The sequence below is a fragment of the Lynx rufus genome, unplaced genomic scaffold (assembly GCF_022079265.1).
Source record: "Lynx rufus isolate CCGP_SWC_20201006 ecotype Redwood Valley unplaced genomic scaffold, mLynRuf1.p SCAF_7, whole genome shotgun sequence".
Classification (NCBI taxonomy): Eukaryota; Metazoa; Chordata; class Mammalia; order Carnivora; family Felidae; genus Lynx; species Lynx rufus.
Genome location: NW_025814889.1, coordinates 33,980,365 through 34,001,761, shown reverse-complemented (window position 1 = coordinate 34,001,761; position 21,397 = coordinate 33,980,365). Strand labels below are relative to the sequence as shown.

Here is a 21,397-nt window from a genome sequence, read left to right as displayed (position 1 = left end):
TTTATTGAAGTATTTTAAAGTAAAATACAGACTCATTGACATTTTGCCCCAAATGCTTTAGAAATTTACTTACTAAAAATAAGTAAATTGTCATATTTAACTGCATTTTCATTATCATGCTTAACAAAATTAATCAATTTCTATATTTGTCCCCCAAATAATTTTGATTTGTTCAAAACAGAATTCAGGCAAAGTGCACATACTACATGTGAATGTTATGTTTCTTAAGTTCCTTTGATGTGGAACAAAGATATGATCTCTTCTATCATCCTTATTTTTCATGAACTGAAAAGATTGGATCAGTTGTCCTATAGAATGTTTCACCTTCTGGATTTATTTTACTGTTTTCTCATGATGCCACTTAACATCACTCTGATCCTTGTGTTTTCTAAAGTGTGGAAACTAAATCTAAAGTGTTTAATAGATTAAGGCTGAGTATTTTTGACAAGAACCCCTCATGGGTGGTGTTGTGTATGTTATGTTGCATCACATCAAGAGGTCTATAATGTCTGGTTTTCTCACTATTGGTAGTGTTAAGATTGATCCCAGTGTTAGGCTGATAACTGTTGTTAGTTACCTCCCCCCACCCCCGTAACCTGTAAGTAACAGTGATTCTTTGGCGCTATATGAATATCCAATTCTTTTCCAATCAGCCTTTCACTTAATGGTGTTGGCATCCTTGTCCAAATCAATTATGTAATTAGGAACTGTAATGTGGCAACACTTCTTGATATAATATCCTTTTCATTGATTAGTTGGGATTCTTTAGTTCTCCCTCATCAACAGGGCTGTTTGAATGGGCACAAATGAGTTTTATTTCTGTTTTCTTTTTTAAATAACACTAAGGAGTTGTGGACTTAAAAAAAATGTTTATCTATTTATTTTGTGTGAGAGAGAAAGTGAGCCAGGGAGTGGCAGAGAGAGAGGGAGAGAGAATCTCAAGCAGGGTCTGCACTGCCAGTGGAGACTGACATGGGGCTGGATCTTATGAACCATGAGATCATGACCTGAGCCAAATTCCAAAGTTGGATGCTTAACTGACTAAGCCACCCAGGCACCCCAAGGAGTTGTGGATTTTTACATATATACCCTGTTTCAATCAAGTACCATTATTTTTCTTTTTGATGCTCATATTGTCTCATCTTTGGCAATGGGAGCCTCTTCAAGTTGATTCTGAGATAACTTTTGACATCACCCTAGTCTGTGTTAGCTTCTGTGCTTTCAGGCACCATACAATTTTCTGGGCTCATCTTGTACATTGCTTGCCCCAGACTTAGAATTCTTTTTTTCTCCCAGGAGCTCTGGTTCTGTTAGTGGGGAATGGCATTGGGGGATTTTCATTTTCTCTTGATTAGCATAGCCACTTTTGGGTTTTGGAAGACTGTCAGTTATTTTGGAGTCCATTTTATATTTCTAATTACTCTTGCAAATTATCTTAACAGGGAAAATAGCTCTTCCTAAGGCGTGTGTGTGTGAGAGAGAGAGATTTTGTGAAGACTGGCATATTTATTAGTGTGTGTGATATTAAAGGGGATATCAAAAGAGGATGATATCATTGATATCAACATATTGGTAGTCTTCTGATCCCAAAGAGCCTTTACTCTTCCTCATATGATCTTTGATATTTCTGAAATATCCCTGTGTTCTTGCTGGAAAATCTCAGGGTGTTCCAGAAGGGAAGGCTGACTGGAAAGCAGACAGCATCACAGATAGGCCCAGAAGATAGTTGGAGTGTAGTGGTGGTTGGGGGTGGGGGGCAAGGTTCAGAAGGCTGAGTGTCAGAGCCACAGAGAATGCTGTCACCTAGAAGGATGATACACAGGATCAGACTCCTTTTAGGCCTCTCCAATGTCCCCTCAGTTTTAGACACCTCCTTAGGAAGTCATGTCTTCATGGATGTGAAAGATGTGGACTGATTGATACTACACTGATTTGGGGGTGGTTCCTGGGTGTAGGGTGCTTTTTTAAGGTCTGAATTGAGACATAAGGTGAAGGCAGAAAATAAACCTCACAGTAAAGGTGAGTGGAATGGGGACCTAAGGTCTCTAACTTTCTACCTGTGCCTCCTCTGTGTGGAGAATAAAGCTACAAGGTAGTATCATAAAGAAAATGATAATGGCTAAGGCAAAACAACAATAATCATGGCTAAATTATTATTTTAAGATGAGGGGAAGTTAAGTAACTCAGCCAAATTCACACAGCACAGCAAGTAAATTGTGAAGGCAAAATTCAAACCCTGGGGTATGGACAACTTTGTGAGTGAAGCCTTTCTCTGGCCACCAGACTCATGGAAATATAGCTGGGTTGTATTCCCAGATAGGGCTATGTTCCAGTTTGGCTGCTGTGAACATCTGTGCTCTGTGCTCCCTAAGGCAAGGGCATAGAGACAGGTGTAGGGTAGGGACACAGTTCTAAAATTGAATTAGGGAGTAATGGGTCCTAACACCTCTGGATTTTTGAGGTGTTACTTAGGGTAGCTGCCCTGCTCCCATGCCCAGAGAACCTCCAAGTTCCCTTTGACTCCATGTGTTTCAATGCCCAGCCACATTCTCTGGAGGCTCTGCTCCTGGCTTGGTTTATTCAGTGCTAGAAAATGCCAGGTTGGGTCATGGATAAGAATAGAAACACACAGACCAAGCACATGCTTCCCTGCTAGGCTCTTGCGGGCACCATGGGCACAGAGCCACTTTGTGCTGGCCACTGCTTCCTCACAGTTGGGGTATATGGAGGTGATGAAGCCATACCTCCTAGTAAAACCCCATAGTCAATTTCTTTACACAAGCACACACACATATTCATTGTCTCTCTGTTCTCTCTCTCTCACACACACACACGCACACACACACACACACACCCTCATCCTCAACTATTAGTACTAGGACAAATCAAGTTGTGGTGGCTTCACAGCAGAGTAACAGGAAGTAAGGACTTTCTAAAGGTCAGCTTTAATATGTGGCCTGACATAGATAAGGGAGCAGGTTATGGTGGCTACAAAGAAAATCTCCAACTTCTCAGTTCAGGAAGAGCCTAATTTAAACACTCCCAATTTTTCCTTGCTGGTGTAACAATCCTTTCTTCATCCTACATTTATAACCAGAACACTAAAGACATGATACCTACTTAGAAAGTATATTCCTTCCATGAGTGTTATCTGCTCTATGATATTCTGAGACTCTCTGTGTGTGTGTGTGTGTGTGTGTGTGTGTGTGTGTGTGTGTGAGAGAGAGAGAGAGAGAGAGAGCGCAAGAGAGGAAGGGAGGGAGATGGGGAGAGTATAGAGAGAGAGGATGCTGTCCAGGATGATTAGGGCCTAGGCATGAATATGAATGCTGCCACTGTGTATGGTAGTGAATTTACAGAGTTTCTGCTCTTATCATTGGTTCATCCTTTGACCTTCTTCATCAGTATAGGAATTTCATGGTTTGGAATGAGCCTCTTGTTTTATCAGTGCAGCTGCCCTTTTTCCTTTTCTTGGCACAAAGGAAAACCCTAAAAACAAACTTTAGAGCAAATCACAAAACTGTGATTCTTCCTCAGAGCCAAGTCTCAGTCCAGATGCAGTGGTGCTCAGACACTTGACACTTCAGACTCCCATCTGGTTCTAGATGACATGGTTGGAGGGATGGAGATCTTGAGGATTGAATGCCAGGGAGAGACAAGTCCTCAGATGTGCAGGATATAGCACAAGGGCATGACCAAGGCCTGGGACTCTCTGACCTTGATTCTTCACTCTCTCCACAGCGGGAGTGCATATCAGTCCACGTGGGTCAAGCAGGAGTTCAGATTGGCAATGCCTGCTGGGAGCTCTTCTGCCTGGAACACGGCATCCAGGCAGATGGCACCTTTGGTGTCCAGGCCAGCAAGGTCAATGACGATGACTCATTCACCACCTTTTTCAGTGAGACTGGCAATGGGAAACATGTGCCTCGGGCTGTTATGGTAGATTTGGAGCCTACTGTTGTCGGTGAGTATGGGCTAGTATCCTTTCCACAGAACACAACATGAAGCTGCAGAGGCTTTGGTTCATGGTAGCTAAGGAAGCAGAATCTCTAATTGCAAGATGAGAGTGGCTCAACCAGAACCTTCCCACTGCACATGACTTCTGTTACCTCCTTGAAATCTTCACAGACTTGTAGAGTCTCACAATAGTAATCACAGATCCCTGCTCCCCCATTACAGCTCTAACCTATGCAGAACAAAATACCCTGTACTTAACCCCCTTAAATCTGCTGAGAAAGATCCAAATTGTCAAGATTCTTTGCTATAAACCAAGAGCAAAAAATAAAAAATAATTTTAGAAATTATAAGAAGTCTCCAAATAGTCCATTTCCCAAAGTATAGGTTTCTGATTCTATAATAATTACAGTCTTTTCTCATGGGTGTGGTGTAACCTTGTAGTATCATGCACACAAAATAGGATAACAGATGACATATTTTCTTATAGTCAGAGGTTGCTGTAGTTCTAGACTGAACCTCTTTTGGATCATAGAAAACAAGAATTCTGACTTGTGTTGGAGCAGGATTTTTGGTGCTTCACCTCTCCTGTAAATCCCCCTCTGCCCCCACCATCACTTCCCCCTGGGTCTGACTCCTGAGTCAATCCTTAGCTCAACATCAGGATTTCCTCAGCTTCAAGGCTGACTCACCAAGCAAGGGATGGGTAAATTTCACAGAGATATCTGGGCAAATGTCTGTAATGCCTGAACACTAATTTCTAGGGGCAACAGACTACAGGTACACAATCTTGTACTTTGTACTTTGTACTTTATACAAATACAAAATGTGCAGATTACCCTACCAGGCAACTGTGCAAATGGGTGATTTCCTTGGGGGGGGGGTGTAGAGGAACTATGAATAAAAGAGGGCATGCAGTTGGGGCTTGATACATCTTGGTCAGCCATATGTCCACTTTGTGTAGATCCTTGGAGGTGAGCAGAATAGCCACCCTCTGTAGGACTCCTACTCTTCTAGAACCTAGAGCATAGCTCTGCTTCATTGTCATTCTAAAATATCTCTAATGCCTGACATATATTAGGTTATGGTGAGACTATTGTTGAAAGAGCAGATCACCTTGAATCTTTCTTTGTATCCCTAGAACATTTTTTTTTAATTTTTTTTAACGTTTATTTATTTTTGAGACAGAGAGAGACAGAGCATGAACAGGGGAGGGGCAGAGAGAGAGGGAGACACAGAATCGGAAGCAGGCTCCAGGCTCTGAGCCATCAGCCCAGAGCCCGACGCGGGGCTCAAACTCGCGGACCGCGAGATCGTGACCTGAGCTGAAGTCGGACGCTCAACCGACTGAGCCACCCAGGCGCCCCATCCCTAGAACATTTTTTGAGAGAGAGAGAGAGAGAGAGAGAGAGAGAGAGAGAGAGAGAATCCTAAACAGACTCCACACTTAGCACAGAGTCCCAACATGGGGCTCAATCCCACGACCCTGGGGACATAACCTGAGCCAAAATTAAGAGTTGGATGCTCAACTGACTGAGCCACCCAAGCACCCCTCCCTGGGACATTTTAATGCAAGTGAAATTGAGTTCAGGTTTTGGGTAACTTTGTAGCATGAAAGAAAAAACAAAAGGGACTGAGGGGTGAAAGTGGAAAGAAGGAGGGGCAATCAACTTTGGTGTTTTGTGAACGTTGTGAATCTAAGGCTTTGAAAAGTTCCAACCAGCAGAGCAGTTGTCTTCTCTTTGCCTCCTTGAGTCACAGACTTCTGGTTCTATTAGTGCCTATGTTACTCTTGCATTCTTTTAAGCTTTTGCAGATTTATTATGGGGTTGTCTGGTTTTACCTCAGTAGAGTTTTATAGGTAGAGGAAATGGAGGCCCAGAAAAGTGTTTTATGTTATTTAATGGGGAGGGATGCATCTCCTCTAGAAACAAGGTTGGAAGAGTTGATAGTTTCCATCTCTTGGTAGATGAGGTTCGGGCAGGAACCTACCGCCAGCTCTTCCATCCAGAGCAGCTGATCACAGGAAAGGAGGATGCAGCTAACAATTATGCCCGGGGCCACTACACAGTGGGCAAGGAGAGCATTGACCTGGTGCTGGATCGCATACGGAAGCTGGTAAGTATTCACAAAGGTGAGGATCTGGTAAATCAAGCTAAGATGGATAGGCCTAAGCCTGAACAGGATTAGTGGAGGCCTATGACCCCTGGCTACAGGACAGAACTCCTACGATTTGGGAATTTCTGCTTGTGCTCTGTAAGAAACATTCACAGGATGATGCCTCTTCCTCCACCTGGACATCATGGACTACCCTATAGGCTGACGCTCTACTAATTCTTACTGATGCTCTATGATAGTGTTTGGGGGAAATTCTAAGTATAAGGAAGGCTTGATGTTTGCTTGTTGGAAGCCTAAGTTAACAAAGAATTTAGCTTGGAAGAAAAGAGGAAGAGATCATTGATGCATTTGAGCACTTACAAATGACATTACAAATGTCAATTGAATATATTCCTTCACTTAATTCCCTTAATGATACAAAGGAAGTCACTTCCCTGTACTTTACAGATGAAGAAATTGAGGGCATGTGGTTTAATAATTTAGCCTGGGTCACACAACTAGGATTTGAATCAGGTTGGTTTGACTAGAAAGTTCTGAGTTGTGGGGTGGGTCACTTTGTCTGTTTGAGTTTTCATTTCCTTATCTTTACAATGGAAATGTTTGGACTTGATTAGTGGTTCTGGAGAGCTAAAGATACCAAATTTTTGTATATGTTCACTTTTTCTGTTTAGTGGAGGGCTCATAGGGGTTGTCTGTCTCAAAGCTGTCTATGGGCCCCAAAAGTTCAGAACCAGTATCATAGATCATACCCAATGGGAAAATTCTAAGACTGTATGAATTCCTTTAGTTCCTTTTTTTTTTTCATGATTGAAATTAGTTTTATTTATTTCTTTTCTTTTTTAATATAATTTATTGTCAAGTTGGCTAACATACAGTGTATAGAGTGTGCTCTTGGTTTTGGGGGTAAAATCAGTGATTCATCACTTACATACAACAGCCAGTGCTCATCCCAATAAGTGCCCTCCTCAATGCCCAACACCCATTTTCCCCTCTCCCCATCCCCCCATCAACCCTCCAATAAGCAACAGTGTGTTCTCTGTATTTAAGTGTCTCTTATGGTTTGCCTCCCTCCCTCTCTGTTTGTAACTATTTTTCCCCTTTCTTTCCCCCATGGTCTTCTGTTAAATTTCTCAAGTTCCACATATGAGTGAAAACATATGATATCTGTCTTTCTCTGACTAATTTATTTCACTTAGCATAGTACTTTCCAGATTCATCCACGTTGCTGCAAATGGCAGGATTTCATTCTTTCTCATTGCCAAATAGCATTCCATTGTATATATAAACCACTTCTTCTTTATCCATTCATCAGTTGATGGACATTTAGACTTTTTCCATAATTTGGCTATTGTTGAACGCTGTATTATAAACATTGGGGTACATGTGCCCCTATGTATCAGCATTCCTGTATCCATTGGATAAATTCCCAGTAGTGCTATTGCTGGGTTGTAGGGTAGTTCTATTTTTAATTTTTTGAGGAGCCTCCACACTGTTTTCCAGAGCGGCTGCACCAGTTTGCATTCCCACCAATAGTGCAAGAGGTTTTCCATTTCTCCACATCCTCGCCAGCATCTGCTGTTTCCTGAGTTGTTAATTTTAGCCACTCTGACCAGTGTGAGGTGGTATCTCATTGTGGTTTCGATTTGTATTTCCCTGATGATGAGTGATGTTGAACATCTTTTCATGTGTCGGTTGGCCATCTGGATGTCTTCTTTGGAAAAGTGTCTTGAATTCACTTAGTTCTGGTAAGAGCTGACATTGAGTGCTTACTATGTGTCAAGTCCTTGCTCAACATATTATGCTATCTCATTTCATAATCACAATATCCTTGTGAGATGAATATTTTTTATTGCCCTACTTTAGTCAGGAAGAAACAGAAGTCTGGAGGTATTCAATAACTTGCTCACGTTTTTACAACTGGGAAATGGTAAAATTGATATTAAAACTCAGGTTCTCTGATTCCATTTATATTTCTGAAATTGGTACCCAGAGCCACCTTTCAAGACTGGGCTGAAATAAATAATTGGCAGTTCCCACAAAACCAATGACAAGGGCAGGGAAAATGGAGAAGGAGTTGGGGCTTTCAAAGAGTAAGGTTATTAACCACTGTCATTCTGAAACTCTTATTCCTGGTTCAACCAAGCCACTGGGCTAGAAACTTCCACATACCTCGTAGCATGTACATGTGCAGTTTGCCACCCTATATATTTCAGCTAGTCCTCCCAAGATCAATCCATCTCCTTTTATCTTACTTCTTCAAGGCTGTTTCAATTTTACCTACATAAAAATGTTGAGGAGTGGAGTGGGGCAGCCAGAGAGGATTGCCTGCCTTTGTTCACATGAGGGTATTCTCATAAACATGTCCTCTGGTTTCTTCCCCTTCTCTACTCTCTCCAGACAGATGCCTGCTCTGGCTTGCAAGGCTTCCTGATCTTCCACAGTTTTGGTGGGGGCACTGGCTCTGGCTTCACTTCTTTGCTGATGGAACGCCTCTCCCTGGATTATGGCAAGAAATCCAAGCTAGAATTTGCTATCTACCCAGCCCCTCAGGTCTCCACTGCAGTTGTGGAGCCCTACAACTCCATTCTGACAACCCATACCACACTGGAACATTCAGATTGTGCTTTCATGGTGGATAATGAAGCCATCTATGACATCTGCCGCAGAAACCTAGACATTGAGCGCCCTACCTATACCAACCTCAACCGCCTCATCAGCCAGATTGTGTCCTCCATCACTGCCTCTCTCCGCTTTGATGGGGCCCTCAATGTGGACCTCACTGAGTTCCAGACCAACCTGGTGCCCTACCCCCGTATCCACTTCCCACTGGTCACTTATGCACCCATCATATCTGCCGAGAAAGCCTATCATGAACAACTCTCTGTGGCTGAGATAACGAGCTCCTGCTTTGAACCCAACAGCCAGATGGTGAAGTGTGACCCAAGACATGGCAAGTACATGGCCTGCTGCATGCTCTATCGGGGGGACGTCGTGCCTAAGGATGTGAATGTCGCTATTGCTGCCATCAAGACCAAGAGGACTATCCAGTTTGTAGACTGGTGTCCCACAGGCTTCAAGGTGAGAGCTGATGACTTAGGGAGGAAGTAGACAATTAGAGAAGCAGAAGATTACCAAGGATGGGAAAGGAGGATGTATAAATTCCAGGGTCTTAGGCATACAATTCCATGGGATCTTCAGATTTCATGGGATGATATGGGAAGAGGGGCTTAAGACAAAGATAGCATTAATTTCATTCATTCATTCATTCATTCATTCATACATTTTAGGTAAGGAGAAACTTTATTTGAAAGAATTATGAAAAGAGAGAGGAAAAAAAAAAGAAAAGAGAGCGGAGGACAATTGCAGTATTCAGAGGGGTACTACTACAGTAGGGAGAAGTCTCCTACTGCTCTTACCCTAACATCTATAAGCATCTCAAAGGTCAGGAAGAAAAGAGCTTTTCTATAATAGGGAGGAGTGTACAGGGTAGAAAGAACACATGTGGGCAAGTGCGATGAACAGGATGAATGGGTGGAGGTAGATGAAATCTGATAATAGATCAGAGAATGGAATTAACCAAATTATTCAAATTATCAGAGAGATATAATCCCATCCTTTAATAAAAGATGTGTTTCTCTCCCAATTTATCTTGAAAAAGTAAGTGTTCACCCTGTAAGTCTTAACTCAGTGAGGAAGAAATTTTATGGTTATTATAGGATTGTGAATCACTTATTTTATGAAGCCCTGACATTTCCCATTAACTAGAAGTAAGCAGAAGCTGAGGAAGCCTGTTGTAGATCAGGTGTCCACAGTATGGAAAATGCCAGACTCTGAGGGTTAGTAAGGAGATACAACAGCCAGGGAAGACCCATGGATCTCAGGACTAGTGAATGTTGAATGTTAGAAGGCACTTCTTTGAGTTGCACTGGCAAGACATGCAGCTGGTTTTGTGCATGTGAACTGCTTGACCACTTTGTCCTGTGTTCCTATGGTCTTTAATCAGATTCTGCTATCAAAATAATTATCATCATTTACATTAATATTAATTAGTAACCTCCCAGTCATGCCTTTAATAATTCAGAGGTTTACTCAGCACCAGGGGTTGATGTACCAGTTGGTAGAGATACAGAGATGAGCATTCTGTGTTTTCCTGGTGGGACTTACAAAAACAAGGCACCATTTGCCAGTCTCTTGACTGACCTGTTTGCATTATGAGGCTTTGATCTAGCTAATCTCCTTTGGTAGCATTCTTCCTCACTGCTATACTCCTAGCTACATACACAATCTTTCCTCTAGACCACACCCATTTTTAAAAATAATGTTGCTTACATTAAAAAAAAATGTTTATGTATTTTGAGAGAGAAAGAGTGTGCATTCATGTGAGTGTCAGGAAGGGGCAGAGAAAGAAGGAAAGAGAATACCAAACAGGCTCTGTGCTGTCAGTGCAGCTTGATCTCGGATCATGACCTGAGCCAAAATCAAGAGTCAGATACTTAACTGACTGAGCCACCCATGCACCCCAAGACTACACCTATTTTTATGGGTCATTTCTGGTCATTCTGTGAAAACAATCAAGATCTTCCAAAATATGGAGTTCTTTTTAAAAAATTTAAATGTAAACAAACAATAAAACAAGCTAGTAGGAAAATGAATAGGAAAAAAGAAAAAAATGAGATGTGAGGGTGGTGGGGAAGTTAACAAAAAGGAGATGCCCCTCTTTCTATCTCTTATTTTAAGCTGAAGTTTGGGGATTATGTCCAGAAAGATAGGTAGTGCAGCATCTTTAGCTGCTTTTCAGAAAAGCATATGATTGTTGAATTTCATCCTCTTGCATTCTTCCCAAGGGTGTTTGTCCCCACTTGAATCAGTTGAAGGAATAATTACTGTTTGAGAGAGGAGAGTTGGCTTCAGACACAAAGTTTTTTTCTAGTCAGGGTCAGATTGAGCAAAATATGTGATGCAGTGAAGTTTATATTCATTGCCCTTCCCTTTCTCATTTTTGGTCCTTTGCCCTATCTTAGCATCACCTCCACCACCAAGAGCTACTTTTGTCTAAGAGGAATAATAGATAATTCTAAATTCATTTAATGGGCTACCCACCTTGGCTATATAGACTGCTGCAATTCCCACCTACATCTCTCAAGAAGACATATATTTTAAAGCTATGAATTTAAGAGGCTGACACTTAAGGCATGATGACCTGGGTAGGAGAGCTATTTTTTGGGTGTACTATGTTCTCAGTGTCCTATGGATATTATCACAGTTTGTTCCCTCAGACTTCTTCCAGTTGCTTACAGTTCCTGAGATTGACTTTGGTTTGGGGTATGTGTGTGGGGAGAAGGGAGATTTCTCAGATAGTACCCCTAACATTAGATTGGGCTAGGGTTAGCTTGGAGAACCTTGCCATGCTACCAGATCTTGGGAAGTAGGCTTGTCCAGGCAAGGGTTTTAATGAACTTTCTTTGATTGAAGGCCTTGCTTTTCTTCTAACAAGCCTACTCCCCTGAGACATGGGGACTGGCTAACATTAATCCCCAAGACCTTTTGAATTTTTAAATTTATTGCTCTGGAATATCTCTATGATCTTTTAATTTTTATTTATTTATTTTTTATTTTAGAGAGAGAGAAAGACAGTGTGAACGGGGGAGAGGGCTAGAGGGAAAGAGGGAGAGAGTGAGAGAATTTCAAGCAGGTTCAGCGTGGAGCCCATTGTGGGTCTCAATCCCACAACTGGGATCATGACCCAAGCCAAATCAAGAGTCGGACATGAGCCACCCAGGCATCTCACTTCCATGATCTTTTAAACAGCACTTTACCCTTGGCAGAGAAATTTCCCTAAATTTATTGAAAACTTTAGATGACCACGTGGAAAAGAATAAACTTCAAGCCTAGAAATTAATTTGCCTCTAAAAGGGGATCTATTTTCCTTTTCAAGATAACCATGTATTGTACACCCCCGTTAATATTGATCTCATTCGTTACCCTCATTTGTCTCCTTGAATCTCCCCACTACATTTCTACCTAATACCATCCCTATTCTCCTCTTCTTTCATAGTCTTTATTTTTTTCTAAGTTTTTATTTAAATTCCAGCTAGTCTTTTGCAGTTTTAGATTTCATAGCCCTTCCTCTTGAATTTGCCTGTACTCAATTCCACTCACTTTTGATTTATCTTCAACACTCACCTCTCTCTGTTTCTTCAACCCTTTGATTCTATCTTTTCATATCCAGGCCTGCTCCCATCCCCACACCCATGACTGTGTCGTGCTACCACATCATATTACCAAGATAACCCCATTTTGAGTTGTCCTTTGGCTGCTCTGCATTTTCTTTTGTTGTCCCTCTTCTTTCTCTGTTCCTCAGGTGGGCATCAACTATCAGCCACCCACGGTGGTACCAGGAGGGGACCTGGCCAAAGTCCAGCGGGCTGTTTGCATGCTGAGCAACACCACAGCAATTGCGGAGGCCTGGGCCCGCCTGGACCACAAGTTTGACCTCATGTACGCCAAGCGAGCCTTTGTGCATTGGTATGTTGGAGAGGGAATGGAAGAAGGAGAATTTTCTGAGGCCAGGGAGGACCTGGCTGCTCTGGAGAAGGATTATGAAGAAGTGGGGACTGATTCATTTGAAGAAGAAAATGAAGGGGAGGAGTTTTAAATACACACATTCCCCTTGGTTGTGTCTCTTTATTTATGCTGATACACTCAAAGCACATTTAACTATTCCAAGAGTAACAGACTACACTCCTGTACCTAGCCTAATTTCTGTGTATAAGGTGTATGACACCAGTGCCTATGAGTGACTGGGCTGAAAATGGATGCTGAGTTGTTCAGACCCTCCTTTGGGTAAAAGTAGTTTTGTGTCATGAAAAAACTGAGTCTCTAGGTTAGGGTGAAGCCAAGTTACACTTTGTGAAGAGACCTAATCAGGATTTTAAATTCTAGATTAGGCTACGCTCACCCCAAAGCATAGTCTCCTGGCTGTGGAATGGTGAAACACTCAGGAAAGGAAAGATTTGGGCATTGGGAAGATTCCAGGAAGGAAGTGGCACTGTTAGAGAGTGAGAAACAATACACACATATTTCCTGCCCTTGTAAAAACACAAATAAATTAATGAGATAATTCAGGTAGTGTTAACTGCTATAAAGTAAAACAACAACAACAACAACAACAACAACAACAACAACTGTGATTAGAGAAAGTATCTGGGGGGGGGGTGCTCCTTTAGACTGGGTGGTCAGAAAGGGCTTCATGGAGATCTGAAAGACAGGAGAGAGCCATCACGTAAAGTCAAAGGATGCCGGATATAGAGCAAAACACAGATGTGGGAACAAGATTGGAATGTCTGAAGAACATAAAGGAGGTCAGTGTGCCTGGAGAATAGTGTGAGATGGAGATAAGATCCAAGAGCCAAGCTGGGGCCAGAGCATATTTAGCCGATAGACTATGGTAAGTTTAGATTTTTCTCTAAGTGAAACAAACATTTGGAAGGTTTTAAGCAGGATATACTATAGTTTTTATACACATATACCTTATCTGTAATCCTCCCAACAATCTCAAAATGGATATTCTGCTCATTTTGTAGATGAAAATACTGAAGTTTACAGAGTTGATATGTTGCTCATAGAGAGCTCAGATAACACGGATCACCAATTCTATTCTCTTGTCTACCCTACATGATTTCTATGCCTTGATATCTGTGCCCATTTTCCAACTGCTGCTTCATAAAATGATGGATAGGGGAGAAACAAAAAAAGTATTTACAAAAGAGAGGATGAGTTAATACATCTGTTCCCTGAAGTTGGCAGCTCTGGTAGGATTTTAGGAAAATCAAAAAGCTGCTTTTAAGAAACTACTACTGGCAAGATACCCAAGGTTGGGCACACAGTAGGTCCCTATGTATTAGATGCACACCTTGTTAATTGTTGATTTTCCCTAAATTTTTGTTGTATATTCTTTGGGAGACCTCAGAAAGATAGAATAAAATGTTCCAAAAAAAAGGAAGAGTAGGTAAGAAATAATTCTGATCACTTCTAGAGGATTGTTTTCAGAGAGACCTTACTTTCTTGCTCTTCTATGAAGGAGATCATGGTGCTAAAAAAACCCCAATGAGGTCCAGTTCTTCTGTCCATTGTGACCTCCCTTGACTGAGGATCATTCCTGCACCAAGTCCCATAGGTGTCTGCATAGCTGTGTAGACAAATTTATTAAAGAAATGTATTAGAGAAGCAGGGTCAGGAGCTCAGGAAGGAGCATATCCCCTCTTGATAGAAGTTGAGAGACCTACCCATGGATTTCAGATAAGCCTCAAAGGACTTCCTGAGTGTATAACTGTCACCTACTTAGGGAGAAAATTATACATCCTCAAGGTCAGGGTTTAAGGCGGTGGTAAATAACTTATGGTATGTTCCTTTCCTCTAGATCTATGTGAATTAGGTTAAATTAACAGGAATGGCAGTCACAGAAGTGCTGTTTAAGAGGTATGAATAAAGGGGGATAGGGCTACAGGAAAGTTTCAGGGATGATGTGTAGGGGCTTTGGATGTATTTTCCCCAGTTTCTCCTCTATTTTTTTTTAACGTTTGTTTATTTTTGAGAGACAGAGGGTGGGGGGGGGCGGGAAGGGAGAGAGGGAGACACAGAATCCAAAGTAGGCTCTAGGCTCTGAGCTGTCAGCACAGAGCCCGATGTGGGACTTGAACTCACTAACCATGAGATCATGACTGGAGCTAAAATTGGACGTTCAACCGACTAAGTCACCCAGGCACCCCATCTCTCCTCTTCTATTTTTCTTCATGTGGTTAAATCCCTGGCCAATCATGGGGTTAGATACCTCGAGTCCTGTTCAACTTTTATGGCTCTCTTCATGAAGTAGGATTATTGACTTTTAGAACTGGAGTTAGGTGTCCCTCTGAAGAGGGTAAATAGGAACGTGGGTGATTCTCTACCATTCCTTGAGATAGGCAGTTTGCTAATTCTTTCTCTAGCAGGGAATTAGCTAGAGGCTTCTTATGGTTGTAAAGCAAGTTTGGCAGATGCTAGCTAATTGTGCAACAGCCTTTTGTAGGTTTCTTGTTTAGCTCACTGGGTTTGGATTACCCAGGCTCTTGAATCCTGATGCCAGCTTTTAGGGATTCCCAAGTCACTTTTATTTACAAAAAAATATATCAATTTTTACCTTTTAAATACTTTATCCCAGGAATTAGAAGAGTCCATAGTTAATATAATATGTAGCGAAATTCTCTTTAGTTTTCTGCCCCAATTTCTCAATGTATTTCTTAGTTCTTCCTAATAATGGCAGCATATATAATCACATGCATTCCTCACTCCAACACCTGCAGTCCTGGGTCTTGAACTTTTTTTTCTGTGAAAGTTGTATATATATATATATATATATATATATATATATATACCCACAAAAGTATGCCCCAATATAATATATATAATATATTGTCAAATTGGTTTCCATACAACACCCAGTGCTCATCCCAACAGGTGCCCTCCACAATGCCCATCATCCACTTTCCCCTCTCCCCCACCCCCAACAATCCTCAGTTTGTTCTCAGTATTTGTCTCTTATGTTTTGCCTCCTTTTCTCTCTGTAAATCCCCCCCTTCCTCTCCCCCCCAGTCTTCTGATAAGTTTCTCAGATCCACATATGAGTGAAAATATATGGTACTTTTCTCTGCCCGACTTATTTCACTTAGCATAATACTCTCCAGTTCCAACCATGTTGCTACAATTGGCCAGATTTCATTCTTTCTTATTGCTAAATAGTATTCCATTGTGTATATAAACCACTTCTTTATCCATTTGTTAGTTGATGGACATTTAGGCTCTTTCCATACTTTGGCTATTGTTGAAAGTGCTGCTATAAACATTGGGGTACAAGTGCCCCTATGCCTCAGCACTCCTGTATCCCTTGGGTAAATTCCTAGCAGTGCTATTGCTGGTCATAGGGTAGATCTATTTTTAACTTTTTGAGGAACCTCCACACTGTTTTCCAGGGAGGCTGCACCAGTTTGCATTCCCACCAACAGTGCAAGAGAGTTCCTGTTTCTCCACATTCTCTCCAGCATCTCTACCTCCTGATTTGTTCATTTTAGCCACTCTGACTGGTGTGAGGTTGTATCTCAGTGTGGTTTTGATTTATAATTCCCTGATGAGGAGTGACGTTGAGCATCTTTTCATGTGCCTGTTCGCCATCTGGATGTCTTCTTTAGAAAAGTGTCTATTCATGTCTTCTGGCCATTTCTTCACTGGATTGTTTTTCAGGTGCGGAGTTTGGTGAGTTCTGGGTACTAGCCCTTTATCCAATATGTCATTTGTAAATATCTTTTCCCATTCTGTCGGTTGCCTCTTAGTTTTGTTGATGTTTTCTTTGCAGTGCAGAAGCTTTTTATCTTGATGAGGTCCCAATTGTTCATTTTTGCTTTTGATTCCCTTGTCTTTGGAGTTGTGTCGAGTAAGAAATTGCTGCGGCAGAGGTCCGAGAGGTTTTTTTCCTGCTTTCTCCTCTAGGGTTTTGATGGTTTCCTGTCTCACATTCAGGTCTGTCTTCCAATTTGGGGTTTATTTTTGTGGAATGGTGTAAGAAAGTGGTCTAGTTTCATTCTTCTGCATGTTGCTGTCCAGTTCTCCCAGCACCATTTGTTAAAGAGACTGTCTTTTTTCCATTGGATATTCTTTCCTGCTTTGTCAAAGATTAGTTGGCCATACTTTTGTGGGTCCAATTCTGGGTTCTCTACTCTATTCCATTGGTCTATGTGTCTGTTTTTGTGCCAATACCATGCTGTCTTGATGATTAGAGCTTTGTAGTAGAGGCTAAAGGCTGGGATTGTGATGCCTCCCACTTGGTCTTCTTCTTCTTAAATATTTGGCTATTCAGGGTCTTTTGTGGTTCCATACAAATTTTAGGATTGCTTGTTCTAGCTTCAAGAAGAATGCTGGTGCAATTTTGATTGGGATTGAATTGAATGTGTAGATGGCTTTGGGTAGTATTGACCTTTTAACAATATTTATTCTTCCAATCCTTGGAGTGTGGAAGGTTTTTCCATTTCCTTGTATCTTCTTCAATTTCCTTCATAAGCTTTCTATAGTTTTCAGCATACAGATCTTTTACATCTTTGGTTAGATTTATTCCTAGGTATTTTATGCTTCTTGGTGCAATTGTGAATGGGATCAGTTTATTTGTCTTTCCGTTGCTTCATTATTGGTGTATAAAAATGCAACTGATTTCTGTACATTGATTTTGTATCCTGTGACTTTGCTGAATTCATGTATCAGTTCTAGCCGACTTTTGGTGGAGTCTATCGGGTTTTCCATGTATAGTATCATGTCATCTGCAAAAAGTGAAAGCTTGACTTCATCTTTGCCAATTTTGATGCCCTTAATAAGTGTAAAAGTATTGAGATCATACCATGCACACTTTCAGACCACAATGCTACGAAGCGTGAAATCAACCACAGGAAAAACTCTGGAAAACCTCCAAAAGCATGGAGACTAAAGAATGAATGGGTCAACCAGGCAATTAGAGAAGAAATTAAAAAATATGTGGAAACAAATGAAATTGAAAATACAACAATCCAAATGCTTTGGGATGCAGCAAAGGCAGTCCTGAGAGGAAAATACATTGCAATCCAGGCCTATCTCAAGAAACAAGAAAAATCCCAAATTCAAAATCTAACAGCACACCTAAAGGAACTGGAAGCAGAACAGCAAAGACAACCCAAACCTAGAAGAAGAGAAATAATAAAGATCAGAGGAGAAATAAACAAGATAGAATCTAAAAAAACTGTAGAGCAGATCAATGAAACCAAGAGTTGTTTTTTTGAAAAAATAAACAAAATTGATAAGCCTCTAGCCAGGCTTCTCAAAAAGAAAAGGGAGAGGACCCAAATAGATGAAACCATGAATGAAAATAGAATTATTACAACCAGTCCCTCAGAAATACAACCAATTATCAGGGAATACTATGAAAAATTATATGCCAACAAACTGGACAACCTGGAAGAAATGGACAAATTCCTAAACACCCATACACCTCCAAAACTCACACGGGAAGAAATACAAAATTTGAACAGACCTATAACCAGTGAAGAAATTGAATCAGTTATGAAAAATCTCCCAACAAATAAGAGTCCAGGACCAGATGGCTTCCCTGGGGAATTCTACCAGACATTTAAAGCAGAGATAATACCTATCCTTCTCAAGCTGTTCCAAGAAATAGAAAGGGTATGAAAACTTCCAGACTCATTCTATGAAACCAGCATTACTTTGATTCCAAACCAAACAGAGACCCAGCAAAAAGAACTACAGGCCAATATCCCTGATGAATATGTATGCAAAAATTCTCAACAAGATACTAGCAAATTGGATTCAACAGCATATAAAAAGAATTATTCACCATGATCAAGTGGGATTCATTCCTGGGCTGCAGGGCTCGTTCAATATTAGCAAATCAATGTGATACATCACATTAATAGAAGAAAAGAACCATACGATCCTGTCAATTGATGCGGAAAAAGCATTTGACAAAATTCAGCATCCTTTCTTAATAAAAACCCTCGAGAAAGGCGGGGTAGAAGGAATGTACTTAAACATCATAAAAGCCATTTATGAGAAGCCCACAGCTAATATCATCTTCAATGGGGAAAAACTGAGAGCTTTCCTCCTGAGATCAGGAACACGACAGGGATGTCCACTCTCACCACTGTTGTTTAACATAGTATTGGAATTTCTAGCATCAGCAATCAGACAACAAAATGAGTCTTGAACTTTCAATAAAAGTGATGGACCTGTAGCTTTTTGACAGCAATCAGCTTAGGTTCCAAAATGAACATACTAAGGAAGAAGATAATAAAGAAGATAGTATGTTTATTTTCTCTAAACTGCTGATTGTATCAGCAATTTGATCAGCATTTAACTTTTCTCTAACATAAAATTGCCACTAGGCCCACTATTCTGAGTTTTTAAGGGTCACTGAGTCAATCCCAGTGGAATCACTTTTCCTATTACAATGAAAATCTACTAAAGATATTGAAAACTTTTCTTTTGTGTGGTGAGTTTAAACTGTCTACATTTAAAAATGAGTTATTTTTTTATTTTTAGGTGTGACAATTTGTAATGTTGACCATTTTAGAGATGAATGTGAGAGTGGGGCAATAAGGATAAATAGGAATACAACACTAATAAAACACTAATTAAATTTTGTAGTGTTTAGGTTATATTTCCTTCTTTTGTGCAGCATAATTCCCAAGAGTAACAGTGAGCCTTGACTTACCCACCTTTTTTCATGAATATGCAGAGTGGAACTCCTCATGCGACTTTTTATATATTGTGTTTTGGACTTAGAAACTAAAGTCTAAAATTCAAGGCTATTTGGCTCATGGTCAATTAGACAGAATATAGACTTTCTAAGCAGTTTCCATTATTTTGCAATGTGTGTGGGGGGGGGGATAAAAATATAAATGGTCTTTCTTATAAATGCCAATGCAAAAATCATTAGTAAAATATTATCAAACAGAATTCATACATTGAAAAGTATAGCACAACCAAGAAGGACTCATTCCAGGAACTCAACCATAGTTCAATATTAAGAATTCCATGGGGCGCCTGGGTGGCGCAGTCGGTTAAGCGTCCGACTTCAGCCAGGTCGCGATCTCGCGGTCTGTGAGTTCGAGCCCCGCGTCAGGCTCTGGGCTGATGGCTCAGAGCCTGGAGCCTGTTTCTGATTCTGTGTCTCCCTCTCTCTCTGCCCCTCCCCCGTTCATGCTCTGTCTCTCTCTGTCCCAAAAATAAATAAACGTTGAAAAAAAAATTAAAAAAAAAAAAGAATTCCAGCAGTCTTAGAGCTTACATCATAATGGGAAAACATTGGAGGCATTTCACTAAGATTAAGAACAAGGCAGGGATGTAGGATGCCTAGGATTTCCACTATTATTGAAATTGTACTTGAAGTATTAGCTAATGCATTTAGGTAAGGGAAAATAGAACAGTAGTTGGAAATGAAGTAAAACTATTTCTATTTGTAGATGATATGATGGTACATTTGGAAAACCCTATGCTATAAGACCAACTTAAAATATGTCAGTATGGTAGCAGGGTATTAAATTAACTTCTAAGAATTAATAGCCTTCATTTCACAAATACTAAAAATTGGTTAGTGGAGGACAAAGCCTCCATTAGCAACAGAAATGAAAACAGAAATATTTAGAAATAACGACTTAACTAGAAATGTTTAGAAGTCTTTATGAGAAAACTTTAAACTCAAAGACACAAAAATAGACTTGAACAAATTTAAAGACCTTCCTTATTATTGGATGGTAACTGTCAATAAAATAAACATTATTCTTCCCAAGTTAATTTATGAATTTAATGCGGTCCAACAAAAATGCCCATTACCATTTCTTAAAAAACCTTAATGGTAAGATAATATAGATCACAGGACGTTGCAAAAATGGTATGGAGAGGTTAAGTATTTCCTTTACACCATTTCCTCCAACACTTATATTTTACATAATATCAAAACCAGGAAATTGACATTGCACCATTTGTGGGTATGTGTCTGTGCCATTTTATCACGTGTGTAGATTTGTGTAATTAACAACTCCAGTCAGGATAAGTGTTCCATTACCACAAAGATATCTCTCCTACTACCCCCTTATATTGACACTCATCCTCCTCCTTTAACCCTTAGCTATTGACAATCATTAATTTGTTTCCCATCTCCATAATTTTGTTTCCTTGAAAATGTTTTATAGATGGAGTTATATAAGTTTAATGTAAGTTTACCTCTTTTCTAGTTTCTAGGAGTTTTAAATCATAAATAGGAGTTAAATTTTGTCAAATGCTTTTTCTGCATCAGTTGATATGATCACATTATTTTCCTTTTGAGCCTGATAATATGGTGGATTACATGGATTTTTGAATATTGAACCATCTTTGCATCCCTGGAATAAAATCCTACCTGGTCAAGATGTATAATTCTTTTTATATATTGCTGGATTCTATTTGCTAATATTTTGTGAAGAATTTTTGAATCAGTATTCATAAAGGATATTGTTCTGCAGGTTTCTTTTTTTTTTTTCACTGTCTTTGTCTCATTTTGATATCAGGGTAATACTACAGGGAAACCAACTAGGTCTGGTGATTTCTTCATTGGGAGCTGTAAAAGTTAAAAGTTCATTTTCTTTAAAACTTACAGGGTTTTCAAACTATCTCCTCTACATTGGTGAGGTGTGGTAGTTTGTGTTTTTCAAGGAATTGTTCAGTTCAAATAACTTTTCAAATTTATGTGTGTAGAGTTGTTTGTTATATTCTCTTATTA

General features: G+C 40.2%; 1 protein-coding gene across 1 annotated transcript; it reads left to right on the top strand.

Moving 5' to 3' along the window:
- Window positions 1-3,921: 3,921 nt before the first annotated feature.
- On the top strand, window positions 3,922-12,727 carry TUBA8 (tubulin alpha 8). The gene is made up of 4 exons (XM_047066905.1): window positions 3,922-3,964; window positions 5,924-6,072; window positions 8,470-9,150; window positions 12,434-12,727. Exons 1-4 carry the CDS (start codon window positions 3,937-3,939, stop codon window positions 12,725-12,727), a joined length of 1,152 nt encoding a protein of 383 aa, XP_046922861.1. The 5' UTR covers window positions 3,922-3,936.
- The last annotated feature ends 8,670 nt before the right edge of the window (window positions 12,728-21,397 follow it).